Source organism: Pholcus phalangioides, unplaced genomic scaffold (assembly GCF_987345545.1).
Source record: "Pholcus phalangioides strain wild (caught in Gottingen) unplaced genomic scaffold, Ppha-v1.0 ptg000021l_1, whole genome shotgun sequence".
Classification (NCBI taxonomy): domain Eukaryota; kingdom Metazoa; phylum Arthropoda; class Arachnida; order Araneae; family Pholcidae; genus Pholcus; species Pholcus phalangioides.
In genome coordinates, this window is record NW_028301614.1 from 4504704 (window position 1) to 4523648 (window position 18945).

The 18945-nt window shown below is 33.3% G+C and overlaps 1 protein-coding gene across 1 annotated transcript in view; it reads left to right on the forward strand.

Annotated features, from left to right (window-relative positions):
* The window catches only part of LOC149070523 (acetoacetyl-CoA synthetase-like), a 62989-nt gene that overhangs the window by 23007 nt on the left and 21037 nt on the right, over positions 1–18945 (forward strand). Inside the window, exons 2-6 of the mRNA XM_089249071.1 lie at positions 2355–2435; positions 4253–4384; positions 8346–8449; positions 14516–14630; positions 18603–18713. Of these exons, the coding sequence (XP_089105197.1) occupies positions 2360–2435; positions 4253–4384; positions 8346–8449; positions 14516–14630; positions 18603–18713 (538 nt within the window). The 5' untranslated portion in view covers positions 2355–2359. The remainder of the gene's footprint in view (positions 1–2354; positions 2436–4252; positions 4385–8345; positions 8450–14515; positions 14631–18602; positions 18714–18945) is intronic.

The following is an 18945-nucleotide window of genomic DNA, read 5'->3' on the forward strand; positions in this document are numbered from 1 at the left end:
TCACCTGGGCTGGCCCCTTTACGAAGTGGCCAACTTCGGGCTTTGGCAGTAACATAAACATATACAGTCGGACCCCATTGTAACGCCACCATCCGTCCCAAAGAATTTCGGTGATGTAACGAGTTTGGCGTTATATCGTATCATGCTCGGAATAGCGTTTCAGAGAAGCTCCATTACATAAATTCCCACGTTCATTATGAGCTACTTTATCTCAGTATCTTAGCTACTCCATGAATATAAAATGACTTATTTCATACGTATTAAGTTTCAAGTTGAGAAAATTCATAAAATTGTAAACACTGTACAATTACTTAAATATTTCTCGATAGAAACTTCACAGGAAAAACATACTTACTTTTCAAAATGTTTCAATTTTACATAAATTTAGCGACACATTTTCTGTGCAAGGATGATGTCACTCTCCGCTATTCATGTAAAGGTTTTTAACAGCTGGCTCATGCGAATATAATATTTAGGAAAGAGCGAAATTCAAATGCACTTGAGAGGAATCGAACCCACGTTCTTTGACTTTCCGGGTCAACGCCCTAGACTACTCTAGACTACGAATATCTCAATCTTTCCTTAGAACTTTTCGTATAAGTCGCCATCTGGTGGCAGTGCCAGCAATTGTGAGCTTCGGCCTGAGTTATAGGTCCGACCGCCCATGTACGGTCCCGTTCAGTACATAAGAGCTCCAAGGTAAGATTGAGATATTCGTTGACATTTTACGTGTACAAAAACAAAATAAACAAAAGGAAATAATGGCTGCATTGCTTTTAGTCCGTATTGATTTGATATAATCACGAATTTCCCACTCTTCAGATATTGAAAGAACAATTCCTTTTGACACGAACCGAAGAAGAGGATTTCATATTGACTACCCTACCACTCGAAATATAATAACCAGTGAGTAAAAAACATGCACTGTGTTGAAAAACTTATCTTGGAAACGTTGAACAAACTGCAGTACGCTCATTGTACACTTTCCCTTATTGATAAATCCGTTTCTTTCAATAGGTTGGTTACTTAGTTTCAAGGTCCCTATACACGTTCAAATATTTATGAGAAATGTGCTTTCTAGACTATTAGAATTGGAGCTAAAACGGGTTTTTTTTACACTAATCCCTATATGGAAGATTTGTTCTCTGAAAATTTGTGGTGCTACAACAGGGTTCGACTGTAATACACCAATACAAGGATGACGTCACTCTCCGCTACCATATGAAGGTTTTTTAACAACTGGCAACGAAGATATATTTTGGATATATTTCGATTCCCCGCAGGGACAGTTGAATTTTCTCTCTCTCCAAAATATATCTTTAAATGCCGACAGGTTTTTTTTTTTGTCACGCAATAGCATTCAGGGTACCTCATTTGCTTAATATAACCCCTCAAAAATGTTCTCCTCTGGATATTTCAATGTTTGTCAATTAAAGGGTTAAGTAAAAGAAAAACCCCGATATATGAGATATAATGAAATATTTGATGAAAATATTAACGATATTAAACAAGACTATTGACCTTCCTTAAACAGAAACTTTAAACAATCGGACCTACAAAGTCACTCAATTCATCATCACTTCTTAATCTCCATTATTCTCTGACTTTCGAACATGTCGATATATTGCACATATCTTCAAAGCCATCATTCAAATTAAGAAAACCAAAATAAAGTCACGCAGTCAGTATTTCTTCATCTCAAAAAAGGAAAGAAAACCAGAGGAATTTACTCCGGATAACATTGCAACGCCTACACAAGACGACTCGAAATCTCTATTAACCAGGGAGAGAAAAGTAATAAACCCGCTTTTAACAACAAAAATGGGGGAAAAAAACCCCAAAATATGTGTTAATAGGGATTTACCGCTTCATCACCGAAGTATATTGTGAAAACAATTAAGTGATGTGAAACCAAATAAATAACATTGGCGCAACATCATGTTATATGAGCGTACATTACCCATTATGTATCGAGGTCGCCAACACAGCTGAAGTATCGCCGCCAAAGTAACCTTACTGACCGTGAGATGTAAACTGGTGCTTCCTATATGTCTTTTCACTTTTTTCTTTCTTTTTTTTTTTCTTTTTGAGCGAATGAGTTCAGGAAACTCAGAAAAAAGTGGGTGGAGCCAATTCATGATTCGGAAAGTAAATAAGAGGCCCAAGATGCCTTACGGGAGAAATTCAACCGCAATATTGTAAGACCAACCACCATCACATTTTCAAAACAATCAGAAAACTGCTGGTCACTTAGTAGGTTTTGACCACTACTGTGAGGAAAAAAAAAATTGTTAAATTAGTTTATTAAATTTATTTTCTCAAATATATATTTCACTTTTTCATACATCACATAGTCATCATGAACGGAGTTGCTGTCAATGGTTTCCCACCGAATGGATTTTCGGGACATTACAGCTCATCTATCAGAAGCAAAAGTGAGTTGGAAAAGTTTTATTTGGAAATTTTTTTTTTTTAAATTAAAGTTCAGTTAGATTATCAATCAATTCAATCTTACACATTGCATTATTATTCTGATTTTCATTATTAGTACCAGTCTGAATGTCACGGGTTAAGTAAAAGAAAAACCCGATATATGAGATATAATGAAGTATTTGACGATTCATCTAAATGCATTCCTTCTTGTTGCCGAAAATGCTAAGAAATATGTGAAAGTGTTATATAGACATTTGATTTCTTCTTTATATTAACCACTTCTTTTTCTTTTATTTTCTCGCAAAAATTGCCTTTTTTTTATCATTTATTTGTTATTTTGTTCACAATTATGTATTTTTGTTTTTGTGTTCGTTCATTATAAATTTGCAATGCGTCAACTAGTATGGGTCTCTTGATTCGTTGGCTGATGGCTGATTTTTTTTCTCATTTTGAATTTTTGCAAGAAATTGAAATTGAAAATTGAAAACTGAAAAATTGAAATTTAAAATTGAAAATTGAAAACTGAAAAATTGAAATTTAAAATTGAAAAATTGAAATTTAAAATTACAAAATTGAAATTTAAAATTGAAAAATTGAAATTTAAAATTGAAAAATTGAAATTTAAAATTGAAAAATTGAAATTTAAAATGACAAAATTTAAATTAAAAATTAAAAAATTGAAATTTTCAAATTGAAATTAAAATATTAATAATCGAAAAAAACGAAAAAATAATAATTTTAATATTCATCATATTTTAAATAATGCCTGCTCCTTTTGTATGGCTATTTGGTTTCTGTATCATGCGATGGATATATTTACGAAATAGATGTGGTAAATGCGAAATTTTTGCCGTTTTTAATGGACGAATGCGAAAATTTGATTTACTTACTTTTCGCAAAATTTCATAATTTACAATTTTTGAAGCAAAACTGGGTAGTAATTTTTCTGAACATCTGAATTCTGGAGCATTCAATTTCGTACAGTACTTAAATACTTGTCCTCGTAATTAAACTATAAAAAAAAAAATTGTGCTATATCTTCGTTTTCGCAAATGAATGAAAATTTTTTAATTTGAATTTTCTTTTTTTCATCGCAAGTGTTGATCAATTTTTTTTTCTTTTTTTACTATTGAATGTAAAATCCTTGAATATTTTTGAGTATATAAAATGCGAGTTTTTTTTTTTTTGCGAAATTTGAATTTTTTTTCTTATTTGCGAAATTTACATATCTCTATTTATTCTATATACATAGATAATCTTTTTTTCTACAACGAATTTCTGTTTAAAACTTTTAATAATGTAATAAATTAACTTCGCTTTATAGGGATGTGATTGTATTTATTCGTGGTACTGATGGTGGTTTTTTGAAAAGATTTATTCATTGATGTTTTTTATTTGGAAAAAAGAAATAATTTTTATTCATTATTGGAAAACATACTATTGATTTAGTATTCTAAAAGAATATTATCTAAAACAAAAAAAAAAATCACCGGATCATTGTGGTTTTAATATGAAACAATCAATATGGATCAAAATTTTACGAATTTTATAATGATTTTTTTAGATAACTTCGAATTCTTTTCAAGATTCTCATACATAAAAATGATTGAATATATTATATTTTTAATATAATTGGTATATTCAATTATTGCTAAAATTGATTAAATATTCGAATTGTAAAATTAGTACGCCAATGTGTATATATAGGACTGGTGAATTTTTTAACGATTTCATTGAAAAAATAAATTTTTTCCGATATGATATAAGCTTCAAATTTACGCCTGATGAGAGACTAACAAATGACAATATTTTTCATTAGCCTCTGGGCACACAAAGAGTTTGGTGGATATAATCACGTCTGGAACTAAAGTCATATGGGACAAGACCGTGAATGATACGAGAATGGGAGAGTTTACAAAACTTGTTGAGGAGAAGCATGGAGTCAAATTCAGTGAGTATTAACTCAACTTTCAGTCTATATATGATATTATTTTGAACATGTCCCCTCAAAACGTTTTATGTACAAATATTTTCATTAGAACATACTTTCACAAGCATGTGTCAGTGGTTCCCAACCGGTGGTAAGTGAGAGAGATTTTTTTTTTTGGTGTGCGAGACGGGAAAAAAAATTACAACTTGTTGATTGATTGTTCAGGAAAATTAAAATTATGATAAAAATTGACTTTTTCAATTCCTAAAAAAATATGAATCATATACCAATATTTTGAAGCCTCATCCTCTGACTTCTGCTCACAAAAATGTGTCATGAATTTTGCATTATAAAAGTTTCTTATTCGATTATCGATCGTACTCGTTTTCCATTTCGGTTGAAGAAAAATACCATTATTTGCCTAAACTATTTTGTGGTATGTTTACATTGGTACCTCGTCTTATTAGCATATTGTGCTTAGATTTGATACAGTCGTGAACACACATGACTCAGAAATAAAAATTCAGTCAAGTGTCAAAGAAACATTAATTTATAGCTGTTGCGGCTGAATGAATGAATGTCAGAGCTTTGCCACTAGACTTATCCCGTTGCCGAGATCTCTTCCAGCCCAGCTTCGTGGCGGAGTCCGGAACACTTTATTTTGTGTTGAAAAAAACCAACATAACATACACGATTTTTAAAGCATATTTTACCCAGACAATTGGGTACTGTCTATTGTTTCGATTAACAAATTTTGCGGTGATTACAGACGAGATGGTATTGAGAGTTGGAGAAGAGCTCCGAGGTTTCGTTGTACACATATTAGGATGGAGGTTATATTTTAAAAGCCCCATGCCATCTCATTTCAACTCAAACAATTTTCTTCTTTTCATTTAGAAGAAAAAGATATGTCTGAAGTTGATAGTTCTCGTTATCGAACAACATTTAATCTTTCCTTTATCTCTTTTTTTTTGCGCTATTTACTCAAATCAGATTTTCCTCTACTCAAAACAGTTAAAAAAAGGTTAATACAATAGTTGACAATTTTTTTTCCAACCACATTCTACAGTAACCAAGAATAAAATGCAGCCTTGACATATTTCTTTTAACTGCATTGGGACGAGTTAATTCGACCACGTCAGAGGAGCGATTCAATATTGCATTTCTTTTTTGTTTTTAATCTCTCGTTGATGGTTATATCATTTTGTACCGTACCTTTCATTTTGTGTTTGACGCTTCATCTGTTCCGATAACAAAACGGAAACGTAGACCTTGGAATCGGGAAATGATGTGTGATTTCTTGAAAATCAATAAAAGCGGAAATACATTCTTTCAAACTATCTTTTGTCCTTTGTTGATTGATAAATCATGTTACGACGGATGTAGAATAATGGAACTTCCTCGAAATATTGGAATTTCAAGATATATTTCAATAAAAACTAAAGCTAATGATAATCGAGCTAACCGTAAATTTTCGAACTATCTGCATTTGAAAAAACTTGGAAAACTCCCCCACCCCCCGCTCCATTCAATTGTAATATGCAGTAAACTTATAGTTATCTCTTCAAACTTTCAACGTTATTTCAAGATTCTTAAACGAAATTCTATTTTTTTTGTGCTGAAAATGTCAAAATTCGACGGTTTTGAGCTATAATCTCAAATTTTATTTAAGTAGTAATTACAGTTATTTTGTTGTTTCACGTGCATAAATAAACGTTCATTGTAGAAAATTGATATTTCCACGAAAAGTACCGCCCACAAGATGATATATTTATGATATAAAGAGGGAAAAATAACATTTTTACATCACCTTGATGGCAACTGACATCAGCGTTAATATTATCCATGATGCCTACGAAACAAAATTACGCCATTGAAAACCAACTTAAAACTTTCGGTTATGGAAATATGCTAGTACATTGATATTAGACAGGAAAATATAATATGCATATGCAATCGTAATTATATAGTGCATTTTTTTTATTATCAGAGAGGTTTTTCCGCGAACATTCCTCGGCAAGTACGGTAATGTTAAACATTAAAAAAAAACAAACGTAACATTTGCCTTTGTTTACAACGGTGAGGCCATCGCCGTTGGCATATAGAAAAAAGCGAAGTGTAATTTTACAAGGTAACAACCAGGTTTGGTACGTGTGGTGGTTCCGGTTTCTGGTACATATCTTTATTATGTCCTTAATCGATGATTCATTTATTATTATTATTATCATTATTCGCTGTGTCCGAAAAAGCGTTATTTGTCGGTACGTGCGTTTAGTGAAGGTCTCTCCGTACGAGAATATAACGATATGGGGTAAATAATGGTGTAAAAAAAATTCAGAAAAAGACCAAAAAGATAAAATGAGAAACAAGGAAGCATTTCAACGTTAAGAAACAAGGTCAAGGCACGAAGACGTGTTTCATTTTATGAAATTATTTTTCTCCTCTTTTATCATTATTTACACACATGCACACACGCGCGAAGACACACCCTATTTCTTTTCTATCAAATAATTATTATTATAATCTGACTGCTCGTGAGATTGTGTGACTATATAATCCACATCATACATCTCTGAATGTCTTGCCAATTGTTTGTTATCACTCGTCTAATGCGAGTGATGATGTGGGTTATTGTTTAGCAAGATTTGCGTGATCGTTGAAATTTATTTAAAGCGTTTGATGAAATATTACAATATTATTCATGTATTCCTTATAAATTTATTTTGCATTATTATCGTTAGATTCGTAGAAATAAATTTTTTCAGAACACACAACTTTTTTTTCTACTATTTCCAGCGAATGTGCCGTACGTATTAAATGATATTTCTTCCGATGTGTTCAATGTTTCTTCCTTAAACATCTTGGTGTACTTTTTAAACAGTGAAAAAAAAACACGAAATCACTGATCATAGACGAAATGAATTATTCCATAAATAAATTTAACTTTTTATGGTTCACTCCTGTGAAAATGTATTGGAATTTTTTTCCCGAAAAAAGATATAAGTTGCTACTATTAGCATATTTATTTTTAATTCCAACAATGCATCAATGAAACTAATTAGAGGGGATTTTTTAAATTAAATAATTAAAATAGACAGTAAGCGTAAAATATACAGTTCCTATATTTTACTTTATTATCCATAAATTGATAAAATCTTGCTCAGCAATAACATAGTAGTTACCACGAATTTTTTATCCAATCCCTAAATTTGGCGCGATTTTATAAATCTCTGAACACGAAAATATTTCATCGGCTCTCAAAAATGCCACCGACAAGAAATCAACTCTTTCTTAATAAGATAAAAGTATTGTACTTACATAGCGGTATTTTGTAAAGCAATAGCGACAAAAAAAGTACCTCCAAAATACTAGAAAAAATTGAGAAAAAAATTGGTTTTTTTTGCCCATGTATTTGCTATTGCATATTCAAATATACACAACATACCACAGCATAGAGGGTTAATGAACAGTCTATAATATAATTTTTATGGTAATGTGCTATAAAATAATTTTTAGAATATCGAATCGTTATTTTATATATGCAGGAGATTATAGCATCAATAGGTATTGGATGATAGATATGGATTTTCTTCCTTGGAATATCCATCATCTCCAAAAAGGAAAAAATTATCCAGTCTTTCGAGGAATCTTGTATAAACTTTGAATGGTTTTTAAAAATTCAAAATTTTGAATAACAAAATGCATTGATATTTTGCACGCTATTTGGCACGCAAAATGCATGCTATTTTATGAAAAAGAAGAATTTTCAAGTTGGTTTACCTTTGAACACCATTTAGTGAAAGAAATATGTATAAATTTTATATAAATTTAAAACAATATTTTAATTTTTTTATCGATAAAAATTTGGAATAATATTTTGATTCTTTGTCGGTAAAAATTCAGAATAATATTTTATTTTTTCATCGATAACTACGTACCCAGTGCTGACCATTACCATTTTATCTCTGTTTTATAATTCCAGACAGCTACTGGGACCTCCACGAATGGTCAGTAAAGAACTACACAAAGTTCTGGGAAGAAATATGGCATTACTTCGGCGTTGTGAACTCAAAAAGTTACGATAAGGTAAACAATTATTTTACTTACCTTAGATTATTTAACGCTATACAGGGTGATTCTAAATTCATGGGACAAACTTTAAGAGGTGATATAAGAATCCTAAACACGCATTTTTGATCGTGGAATGTGTGGTCGAATCTCAATAGCAAAGGCTGTAGAGGGTGTGGTGTTTTTCGAGAGTGGCACTTCACCAAAAGCAAATATCGTATTTTTCTGATGGATTTGCTGCAATAAGTGCAATCAACTATTAGAGCAGAGGTTCTTAACCTTTTTCAGCCACGACCCAAAATCCACACCAACATCAGCTTCGCGACCCATGGGAATATTTATTAATTTCTAACAGGACTGTAAATGGGTTTGTACTGCTCATCTAGGAAGCCCCTGCGAATCAAGTCTAGATTGTGAGCCATGACTCAACAATACCTGGCTATAAGTGGATTTGTACGACCCGTCTCAGAAGCCCCTGCGAATCAAGTTTGAATCGGGCACATAGCTCAAGAGTCCGCCGCTGTGGTCGTAGAGACGGACTCGCATCGCAGAGACCCGGGTTCAAGCCCCCACCGTCGCCACAGTGGTAGTCGGCTGAAGTTCGTTTTCTGTGGTTTCCAACTTCGAGGTGTGAATGCGAGCTGATCTCACCGTTAAAAGTCTCACCACAAAGAGCAACAGGTCTACAAGCAGTACAGATATTCAACCATTACACTTCACTTCTGAAATATAGATGGCAGCACCGAAACGTCATACACAACATTAGATACGCACTCAGACTGTTAGGTACACACACTTACACTTCCGGCACAACTCAATAGGTAGTAAATTGCTCATGGGCGATAGAACGACTTGTGCTGGGTTAAAAAAAAAGAAGCTCAAGAGTCCCTGGCTGTTAATGGATTTGTACAGTCCATCTCAGAAGGCCCTGCGAATGAAGTTTGGGTCGTGACACATAGCTCAAGAATCGCTTACTGTAAATGTATTTGCACGAGCCATTTCGGAAGCTCGTGCGAATCAAGTTTGAATCGGGACTCATAATTCAAGATCCAATGGCTATCGAGTTTATCTAAACGACCCATCTTGGAAACTACGGCGACCGAAGTTTGGGCCGCGACCCATAAATTAAGAATCCATGCATTAGAGAGTGCAGGGTATTGTAATATGATAGGCATTCTCATGATGCAACCTAGGTAACGCGAATTCTACCACAAGGTATGTATACCACTTGATCATCGTTTGGCGCAGCATAACCTTGATGGTCCTTGCAACAATAAATAACGAACTCCAATTCAATGCGAAGGTGCATATGCAACCCCGAACGGTTGATCGAATACATCGCAGTAAATCCGTCGGCAAATATATTTGTCTTTTGTTGAAGTGCTGTTGACATCGTTCTCTAAAACACCCGCTACTGCTTTGCTGTTACAATTCGACCGCTCATAGACAAAAATGCTTGTTTAGGTGTCTTATATCACCTCTTAAAGTTTGTCTCGTGAATTCAGAATCACCCTGTATTGTTATTACAATAAATTATATTGATTACAACGATTATAATCATTTATCGCTGTGTATTTTCAAATGTCAAACGTCAGTCAGATCCCTTGACGGGGATGTTGTTCTTCGCAAAATCTTTCTTTTGTTTTGTGTATATCTGTGTATAAATCAGATAAAAATAATAAAATAAATCAGATAAAAATAATAAAATAAATCAGATAAAAATAATAAAATAAATCAGATAAAAATAATAAAATAAATCAGATAAAAATAATAAAATAAATCAGATAAAAATAATAAAATAAATCAGATAAAAATAATAAAATAAATCAGATAAAAATAATAAAATAAATCAGATAAAAATAATAAAATAAATCAGATAAAAATAATAAAATAAATCAGATAAAAATAATAAAATAAATCAGATGGAAAAATAAAATGAAATGAAATTTCAAAAAATAATACAGAATTTCCTAATCACCATTGATTTGCTGGAAAAAACCTATTGAAAAAAAACCTAATTAAACCTATAGCATCCTATGAATTGGGAAAATTGAAGAATTTAATTTATAAGAGAGAATTATTTTTTATACCCCAGGATTTTCTTCTACTTTCGAAGCCTAGGTCAACCATAAAAAAAAAAAATGGCATCTTCGATTTTTGCAGTTTTCACACATTCTCAAACTGGAATCAGCATAATGCTAATTCTTGAATGAAACTTGAATGAGGTATTTGAAGTAAAAAATAGAATAAAATAAGGAATTTTAACACAATACAAAATCAGATACAAGCATCAAACACCCGAAGGTGCTTCGACAAGCCAGAGATTGAAAATGCCTTTCTTATGTAGCCAAAGAATAAAATTAGAATCCGATTAATAATTTGGTTTGATAATGTTTATCCCACCACAGTCCGAATTACACCAAGGTCGGAACTGCACTACAAAAAATTCATAAAATTTATTTTTAAATCTCAAAAATTCAACAAATGAGCTCTTATCGGTTACATTATAGAAAATACACATTATTGATACATTTATAAAGTTTTATAAAATAATTTTTATAAAACTTTTACACAACTTCAAAAAAAAAAAAAACAACCAATAGACTTGTTGGTTACATTCGCTGTAATGTAACCGATACTCTTATTGTTTAAATTTTTCCAGTTTTATGAAAGAACTTTTATCAAACTTTTAGAGTGTAATTTCGGCCTAAGGCTGGTAGTACACTGTAAAAGATTGATAACAGGTATTTTACAAAACTTGAAAAAACAACCAATAAGAGTATTGGTTACATACTCTAATCCGCCGCTGTGGTGGTCGAGTGGTTATAGTGCCGGACTCGTGATGCGAGGATCCGGGTTCGAACCCCACAGTGGTGGTCGGCTGAAGTTGGTTTTCTGTGGTTCCCAACTTCAAGGCGCAAATGCGAGCCGATCTCCCCGTTAAAAAGTCTCGCCACAGAGAGCAACAGTCCTACAACGATAAATCGTTCAATCATAACACTTCACTCATAGTTAGAAAAACTGGGGGCAGATGACAGCACTACACATAACAAGCATTACACAGAAACAAACTTTACGTCAGGTTGCACTACACATACACGCACATTCCCGCATGTACCGATTCGTTGGGGGTTCATTGGGGGGTTTCGCGGGGGGGGGGGTGCATGTGTGGTGTAGCAGTAGTAGGTAGGGCCTCCAAAAAATGGCTCGGGGATCCATGATGTTCTTAAGTCAGCCACCTCGTTGGGCAATTTGCCTGTTGTGGCGTTGTATTTGTATTTGTATTCAAGCGAACGTAATAGGGTTATTCGTTGTTTTTACCTTTTATAAAAGTTTAATAAACATTCTTTTATAAAACTTGAAAAATGAAACCAATAAGCGTATTGGTTGCATTCACTCGAATACAACCGATAGGCTAATTGGTTGGTTTGTTTTTTTTCCAGTTTTGTAAAAGATCTTTCATCAAACTTTCATAGTGCATTTCCGGCCTGCGATAAGAACCATTTTGTAAATGTTGTTACGTTAATAATCTGTACGTGAAAAATTTATTGTCATAGTCTCATGCTTGTGCGTGAGAGGGTCATCTTGACACCATCTCTCTTTTGTAGAAGTTGCACCAATATTCAGTAAAAACTTTTGAAAAGAACTGAATGGGTTTCGACACCTAGCTACCGGTCCCAATGAAAATTTCATTTCTGTGGTATAAATTTTCATCAGGTGCTTAATTTTAATTGGACATCCATTGTTAAACTGAAAGAGGAATTTTACGGGTAAGGGGGGAACTGCATTGAATGGAATCTAATTATCATTTCTAGAAAAAACAAAACGACTTTTATTTGTCTTTGAAAGATTTGCCTAATTAGGGAAATGAATTAACGCAAAGAGTGATTTTTAAAAGTTAAGAGACCGTGTAACAAATGAAATTTTTCACAACTAAAAGCATAAGAATCCCCTTTTCAACATCTGTAATTTAAAACAGCGAATTCGAGAATCATCCAGGCATGAATTAAAAGTCATTAATGAATTGGGAAATTAGCAATAAAAAGCAAGAAAAGAAAAGCATTCTTTTACACTTTATTGAGCCCGGAACATAAGAAAATTCAACCTTGAAATAGAATTTTTCTTCTCTTTATCTCTTCATCTTAATCGGTATTTAATGGAATGCGCAATTACTTAATCAACGCAGATGCAATGTCTGAAACAAAATTATAAAAAAAAAATTCCATGTTTCTTTTAAATATCCAAATAATTATAATTTAAATTATACAATTCATGAAACACCTGATATTATAATTTTCAAACCCACCTCTTCATTACAATTTATATATGTATATTACCAACATATTGGCATAAAATTGAATTTTGTTGTGAAACATTTCATGGGCGGAACGTCAAGCATAAAATTTTGCTTGTTTATGTTTATTATTATTACTATTTTTCTTAATATTAGAAATTATGTTTTTCTGTCAAGGTTTCCATCATACTGATTTATTTTATACTTATGTTTTTGCATAAGTTTAGCAAGAGGCGTGTTTTGTACTAGATCAACATGAAATGAGATACAATTTGGAAACCTTGAAATGTCTGAATTGAGATGAGCACGTGATTTGATCGATTCATGCATTTCCTGAAATTCCACCATCGCCTTTCTGTGATGTTTTTTTACATTTACGCATGCTTATCTGACCCTCAGACCACGTAAGATCACTTAACGTAAGAGAAAATTAATTGCGTTATATAACTTTTATTTACCTATGGGGGAAAAACATTTTTTGTGATTTAACGGCGGATTTTTTTTCTTATACCGTAGTTGTGTATGCCATTTATGGAAATTTTGGCACGTGTGAGAAACGATTAAAAAATAATTTACATAAAAAATATCTCAAAATTAATCATTATATTCATTGCTACAGAATGACTAATACGTATGTTTTATAGCTACATTATACACAAGATAAAGATTCAGAAAGAAAAACTAAAGAACTCATGAATATTCATATGTAGCAGGACTGCATAGAGTCGTAAAAAATCTATTTTTTTTTCTGTAAATAGATGGATGAAAAAAGGGAGAAACACACGTTACTTGTTTTGTAAGCTACTTATTACATTACGTAACATCGCGCGAGGCCGTTCAGACTGTCATATATTCTTTTCCTCTTATTATTAATGCTATCTAAAAAGAAATCTGAAATTCAATGCTATTTCCGATGATACGCAGGTTGACGGCTTTATTAAGTTTTCTTCATGATGTTTCACCGTTTGGAAGCGATGTAGTAAACTTGCCTCCACGGCAAATACATATAAATTCGACAACTACATATTTTTCTTATCCGAGTCGCTTGAGTTGAAAGCTCACAGAATTAATTTCCAATAAGTAGAATATAAAAAAATTACCTCTAAAATCTCTGTATGATTCAAAGTTACTTATTTTTTTGATTTCATAGGCTGTCCCAAATTTCTTTCACAGGGGATATCTCTGGTACCATTGAATTTATAATTGATTAGGAGATTTATATATATAATTTGTATATAATTCTAATTATTATCTTACAAACGTGAAGCTATCAAAACTATATTACACTCTTTTTTGCAAATTATGTTTCGTATTTTTCTTAATTTTAAGAATCAGTTGTAGAATTTTTTATTCCTTTCGGACACTTTTCGAGAAAAACACTTGTGCATACTAAAAAAATATGTTTTCTGAAAATGAAACTAATTTTCATATTAATCAAAATATTACAGTCAAATCTCGTTAGGGAAACACTTTTATATCGTCTATTCACTTATAACGTGACTGGCATATAGCAATATGGTATGAAGTTATTGAATTTTATCCTCTTCGAGAGAACTCAACTTATTTTTTAACTCAATTTTTGAAATTTACCTTGAAAAAAATTATAAAATAAGATTTAGCGGTGTATCATTTAAAACACTTCAGCAATTCAAAAGGTAAAAAACTGTATGCAGCATTTTTAAGAAAATTATAAACTTTCTTGAAAAAAAATTCACAATTTCATGTGTGGAATGATATTAATGCATGTTCATAATTTATACAATGTAATTAAAATATATGTATTTGTTTAGGTCGTTAAACTCGGTAAGGGTTTGACAGATGTAGAGTGGTTTCCAGGAGCGGAATTCAACTATGCGGAGAACCTGCTTCGCTATAGAGATGATCGCGTAGCTATTATATGGGCAGGTAAATAATTTTCTTAAAAGTAATATTTCATAAAAAATTACGTGTTTTCGTTTTTAATTCAAGTCACTTTATTGTGTTAATTTCTTACATAAATACAAGATGAGACAAAAAAAAATCAGCCAAGGGGTCTAGAGACCCATCATGGTTTACACATTGCAAGTTTATAACGAATAATAGTGAGAACACAGAGTTACTATTAGTGAACATGTTAATTATATAGTGAACAGTATCAGGAAACTAAAACGGAAAAAAAGAAATATGGGAAAAAAACACATTTGTCATAACATAATTTCCAAAAACATAAATTTTTCAAAAAGGGGAGATTTAAAAATTGAATTTTACTTTTTATTCCCCCTCTTTTTTTTAGTGGTTAATATTAAGAAGCATAGGACAAATCAAAAGAAACTCTCGATACCACTGATTGAAAAAATTGTTTTCTACTTGGTACGAATATAAAAAATAATTTTACAATATTATCTAAAATTAATAATATTACTATCACCATTAATAACATCATTATTATACTAGGGGCAAAGCCCTGCTGACGCCTCCGGCGTCCAACCCCCCCCCCCCCCCCTTCCAAAAACTCCTCCAATGGGCCTAGCTACTCGTCATATCTTTAATTATAAAGCAAAATATTCTCAGGCACTGCGGATGTCTGCAAAATAGTCATTCAATTGCCAGTTTCCCACTCTGATTTCTATAAGCAATGCACTGCGATCATAAATACAGCATAATACTCGATGCACCACAATACATACGTGATACACCACGATAGGCAATCAGCACAATAAGTAATGCACCGCCATCGACAATAAAGCACAATACTCAATCCATCACTAAATGCAGTGCACCACAATGAGAAATACGGCACAAAACGCAATGCACCACCATCAGCAATACATTAAAAATACAGCAAAATAAGTAGTGCACCATGATAAGGAATGCACCCACAATACGCAATACAGCACAATACGCGATGCATCGCAATTGGCAAAGTACCATAATATGCAATGTATCAAAATACACCGTAAACACTGAATTACAATAAGCAATACAACACAATATGCAATGCACCACAGTACGCAATGTATTGCATCAAGCAAAGCACAATAATACGAGATGTACCACAGTACGCAATGTATCGCATCAAGCAAACCACAATAATACCAAATGCACCATATTACAGTGTACCACAGTAAGGTATACAGCACAATAAGCAGTAGGCACGGCATTATAATAAGCAGTAGGCACGGCATTATAATAAGCAATACGGCACATTATAACATTATGTACTACAATGCGCAATACAGCACAAAACGCAATACACCACAGTACGTAATACGCGCTGCATTATAATAAGCAATACAGCCCACGGTGCATTACAACACGTAATGCATAACAATACGCAACACACACCAGAATAATCGCTGCATTGCAATGAGAAATACAGCACGCGATGTGCACTATAATGCATAACAATCAGCAATGCACCACAATAAGCAATACGCACTGCATTACAATAAACAATACAGCACGCGATGCATTACAATAAACAATACAGCACGCGATGCACTACAATACATAACAATATGCAGTGCAGTACAATACGCGATGCATCACAAGGATTGGATTTTAAATTTATTGGCGCAAGGACCAATCCGGTCAAACTGTGCCATAACAAATGATTATATAAAAATAAGAAAACTCCTTTCTTTCATGTCAAAAAAATAAAACTACGCATGACAAAAAGCAACTGTGAAATGTAAAACAATGACATGAATTGTAAAAACTATAATTTGTTATAAAAACCAATGGCTTCACAACTGTACAATGCGCGATGCATCACAATAAGCAAAGCACCATAATAAACAATACAACAAGCGATGCACTACAATACTCAATGTACCAAAAATAGTAATGTACCACTATTTACAGTGCACTGCAATACAACATAAAACGTAATGTACCACAATACGCGATGTATCGAAATAAGCGAAGCACCATAATATAGGCAAAAAGCACTGTATTAAAATAAGCAATACATCATGCAATGCGCTGCAAAGCGCAATGCACTTATTATTTGCAATGCACTATAATAAGCAGTACAGCATAATACCCAATGCATCACCATCGCCGATACAGAGCAATAAGCAATATCCCACCATCGGCAATACACCACAATAACAAATACACCGCTACTATAGGCAATACAGCACAATAAGCAATGCACCTCAATATCCAGTGTATCACTGCATTAGAATAAGCAATATAGCAATTCACCAAAACACGTAATGCATAACAATGCGCAATTGACCAATATTTACAGGACATCACAATCAGCAATGCAGCACAATAAATACTTCATCCACCGCAATACAGTGCATTACGCGATACATCGCAATAAGCAAAGCACCATAATACGCAATGGGCCATAATAAGCCCATGAGCACTGCATTACAATAAGCAATACAGCACTCAGTGCACCACAATACGTAAAGCAAACACCACAATAAGCAATGCAGCTTACTACGCAATGCACCACAATACGCATTAAAGACTGCATTACAATCAGCAATACAGCGCGAGATGCACTACAATATGCAATGCACCATTATTTGCTGTGCACCACAATATGCAATGCACCATTGTTTGCTGTGCACCACAATATGCAATGCACCATTATTTGCTGTGCACCACAATATGCAATGCACCATTATTTGCTGTGCACCACAATATGCAATACACCATTATTTGCTGTGCACCACAATATGCAATGCACCATTATTTGCTGTGCACCACAATAAGCAATACAGCGCAATGAAATCTGTCCAATGCGCAGTGAAAAGCAAGTATTCATCCTCGACTCAAAATGAAACCTACCAATTTCCCCATGAAGAGATCTGCCCAATGCCCTGCCCTGGGTACCCGGACCCTGTGTGTTGATAGCACTGGTGATGTATACATACCTGTGGGTACATGCACGAAACGTGGTCCCTACTGGTCAAGCAGTTCCTGATGTGTTCAGGACTTAAATGAAAACTTGACCCAACATCGTAACCGACTTCCGTAAAACACGAAAACGTAACTGATTTCCGTCACTCAAAAACGTCACAGACTTCCGTTACATAAAATCGTCACTAATTTCCGTTGCATAAAAACGGGCCCTTTTCGAGTTTGTGATTTTATATTATAAAGTAGATATTGTAATAATAATTTTCATAAAAAAATATATCGTAATTTCACAGTACTTTAGTACTTTTAAAAATTTCCCCTAGTTTCCGCAGCTGGAGTTGAAGCATCCGATAAAATTGTAAATATACCATATGTGAATATTCTACCACTTTCCAAGAGAAAATGTGTTACTTCAATTACTGAAGGTTACTTTAAATAACTGGAATTCTTTGAATCAATCAGTATTTATGTCAACCACTAGTTCTGGATTTATTATGATATTCATGTATCACTCCCCTCCCCCTCCCCTGAATGCGACCTATTCTTAACCCTCTAGCGTCACAGCAGAAATCACTGAGCTCTTACAAAATGTCATTTCGATTTTCTCGAACTGGATTCCTCCAATTGCTTCTAAAATGAACCTTCTCCTTCTAATATACGTACATTCATCGTTCTCTAACGAAACTCCGGAACTTTTCTCCAACTCCCAAACTTATCTCGTTCTATCTATCTGTTATCACCACAAAATTTGTTAATTGCGACAGTATCCAATTGTCCGGGAAAAATATGTTGTATAAAAATTATGTATGTTTTTTATTTTTTTTTTGTTTCACTCAAAATAAAGCGTTCCAGTCTCTGCCACAAAGCTGGGCTGGAAGATATCTCGACAACGGGATAAGTCCAGTGGCAAAGTTCTGGGCGTTCATTCATTTATTATTCATGGCTCGCAATATATTCATTGAACTTTTTCCCAATTCTTTTTTTCTCGCACAAAAATTTCATCCCCAATCACTAAAGATGAAGATGGCGGTGAAGAAGAAGTGACGTATGCGCAAATGTACGAGGAAGTCAAGCTTTACGCTGCTGCTTTCAAAAAACATGGTCTAGAGATGGGAGACCGAGTCGCTTGTAAGTTATTTTTTTCCATTAATTTATTCTCCGAATAAGATTTCAAGCTCCTAATGGGATAGAGCGTAAGAAAATAATTCAAATTTCCAGAATACGTGAAAGAATGATGTACATAAAATTTAATGAATAGCGAGAGGTATGTATAGGAATTGATTCTAAACAAGCTATCGTATTTCGGAATACAGTTGATGCTCGTTTTTACGAGCACCCCGTATGGTAGTCTAGGGGCGTT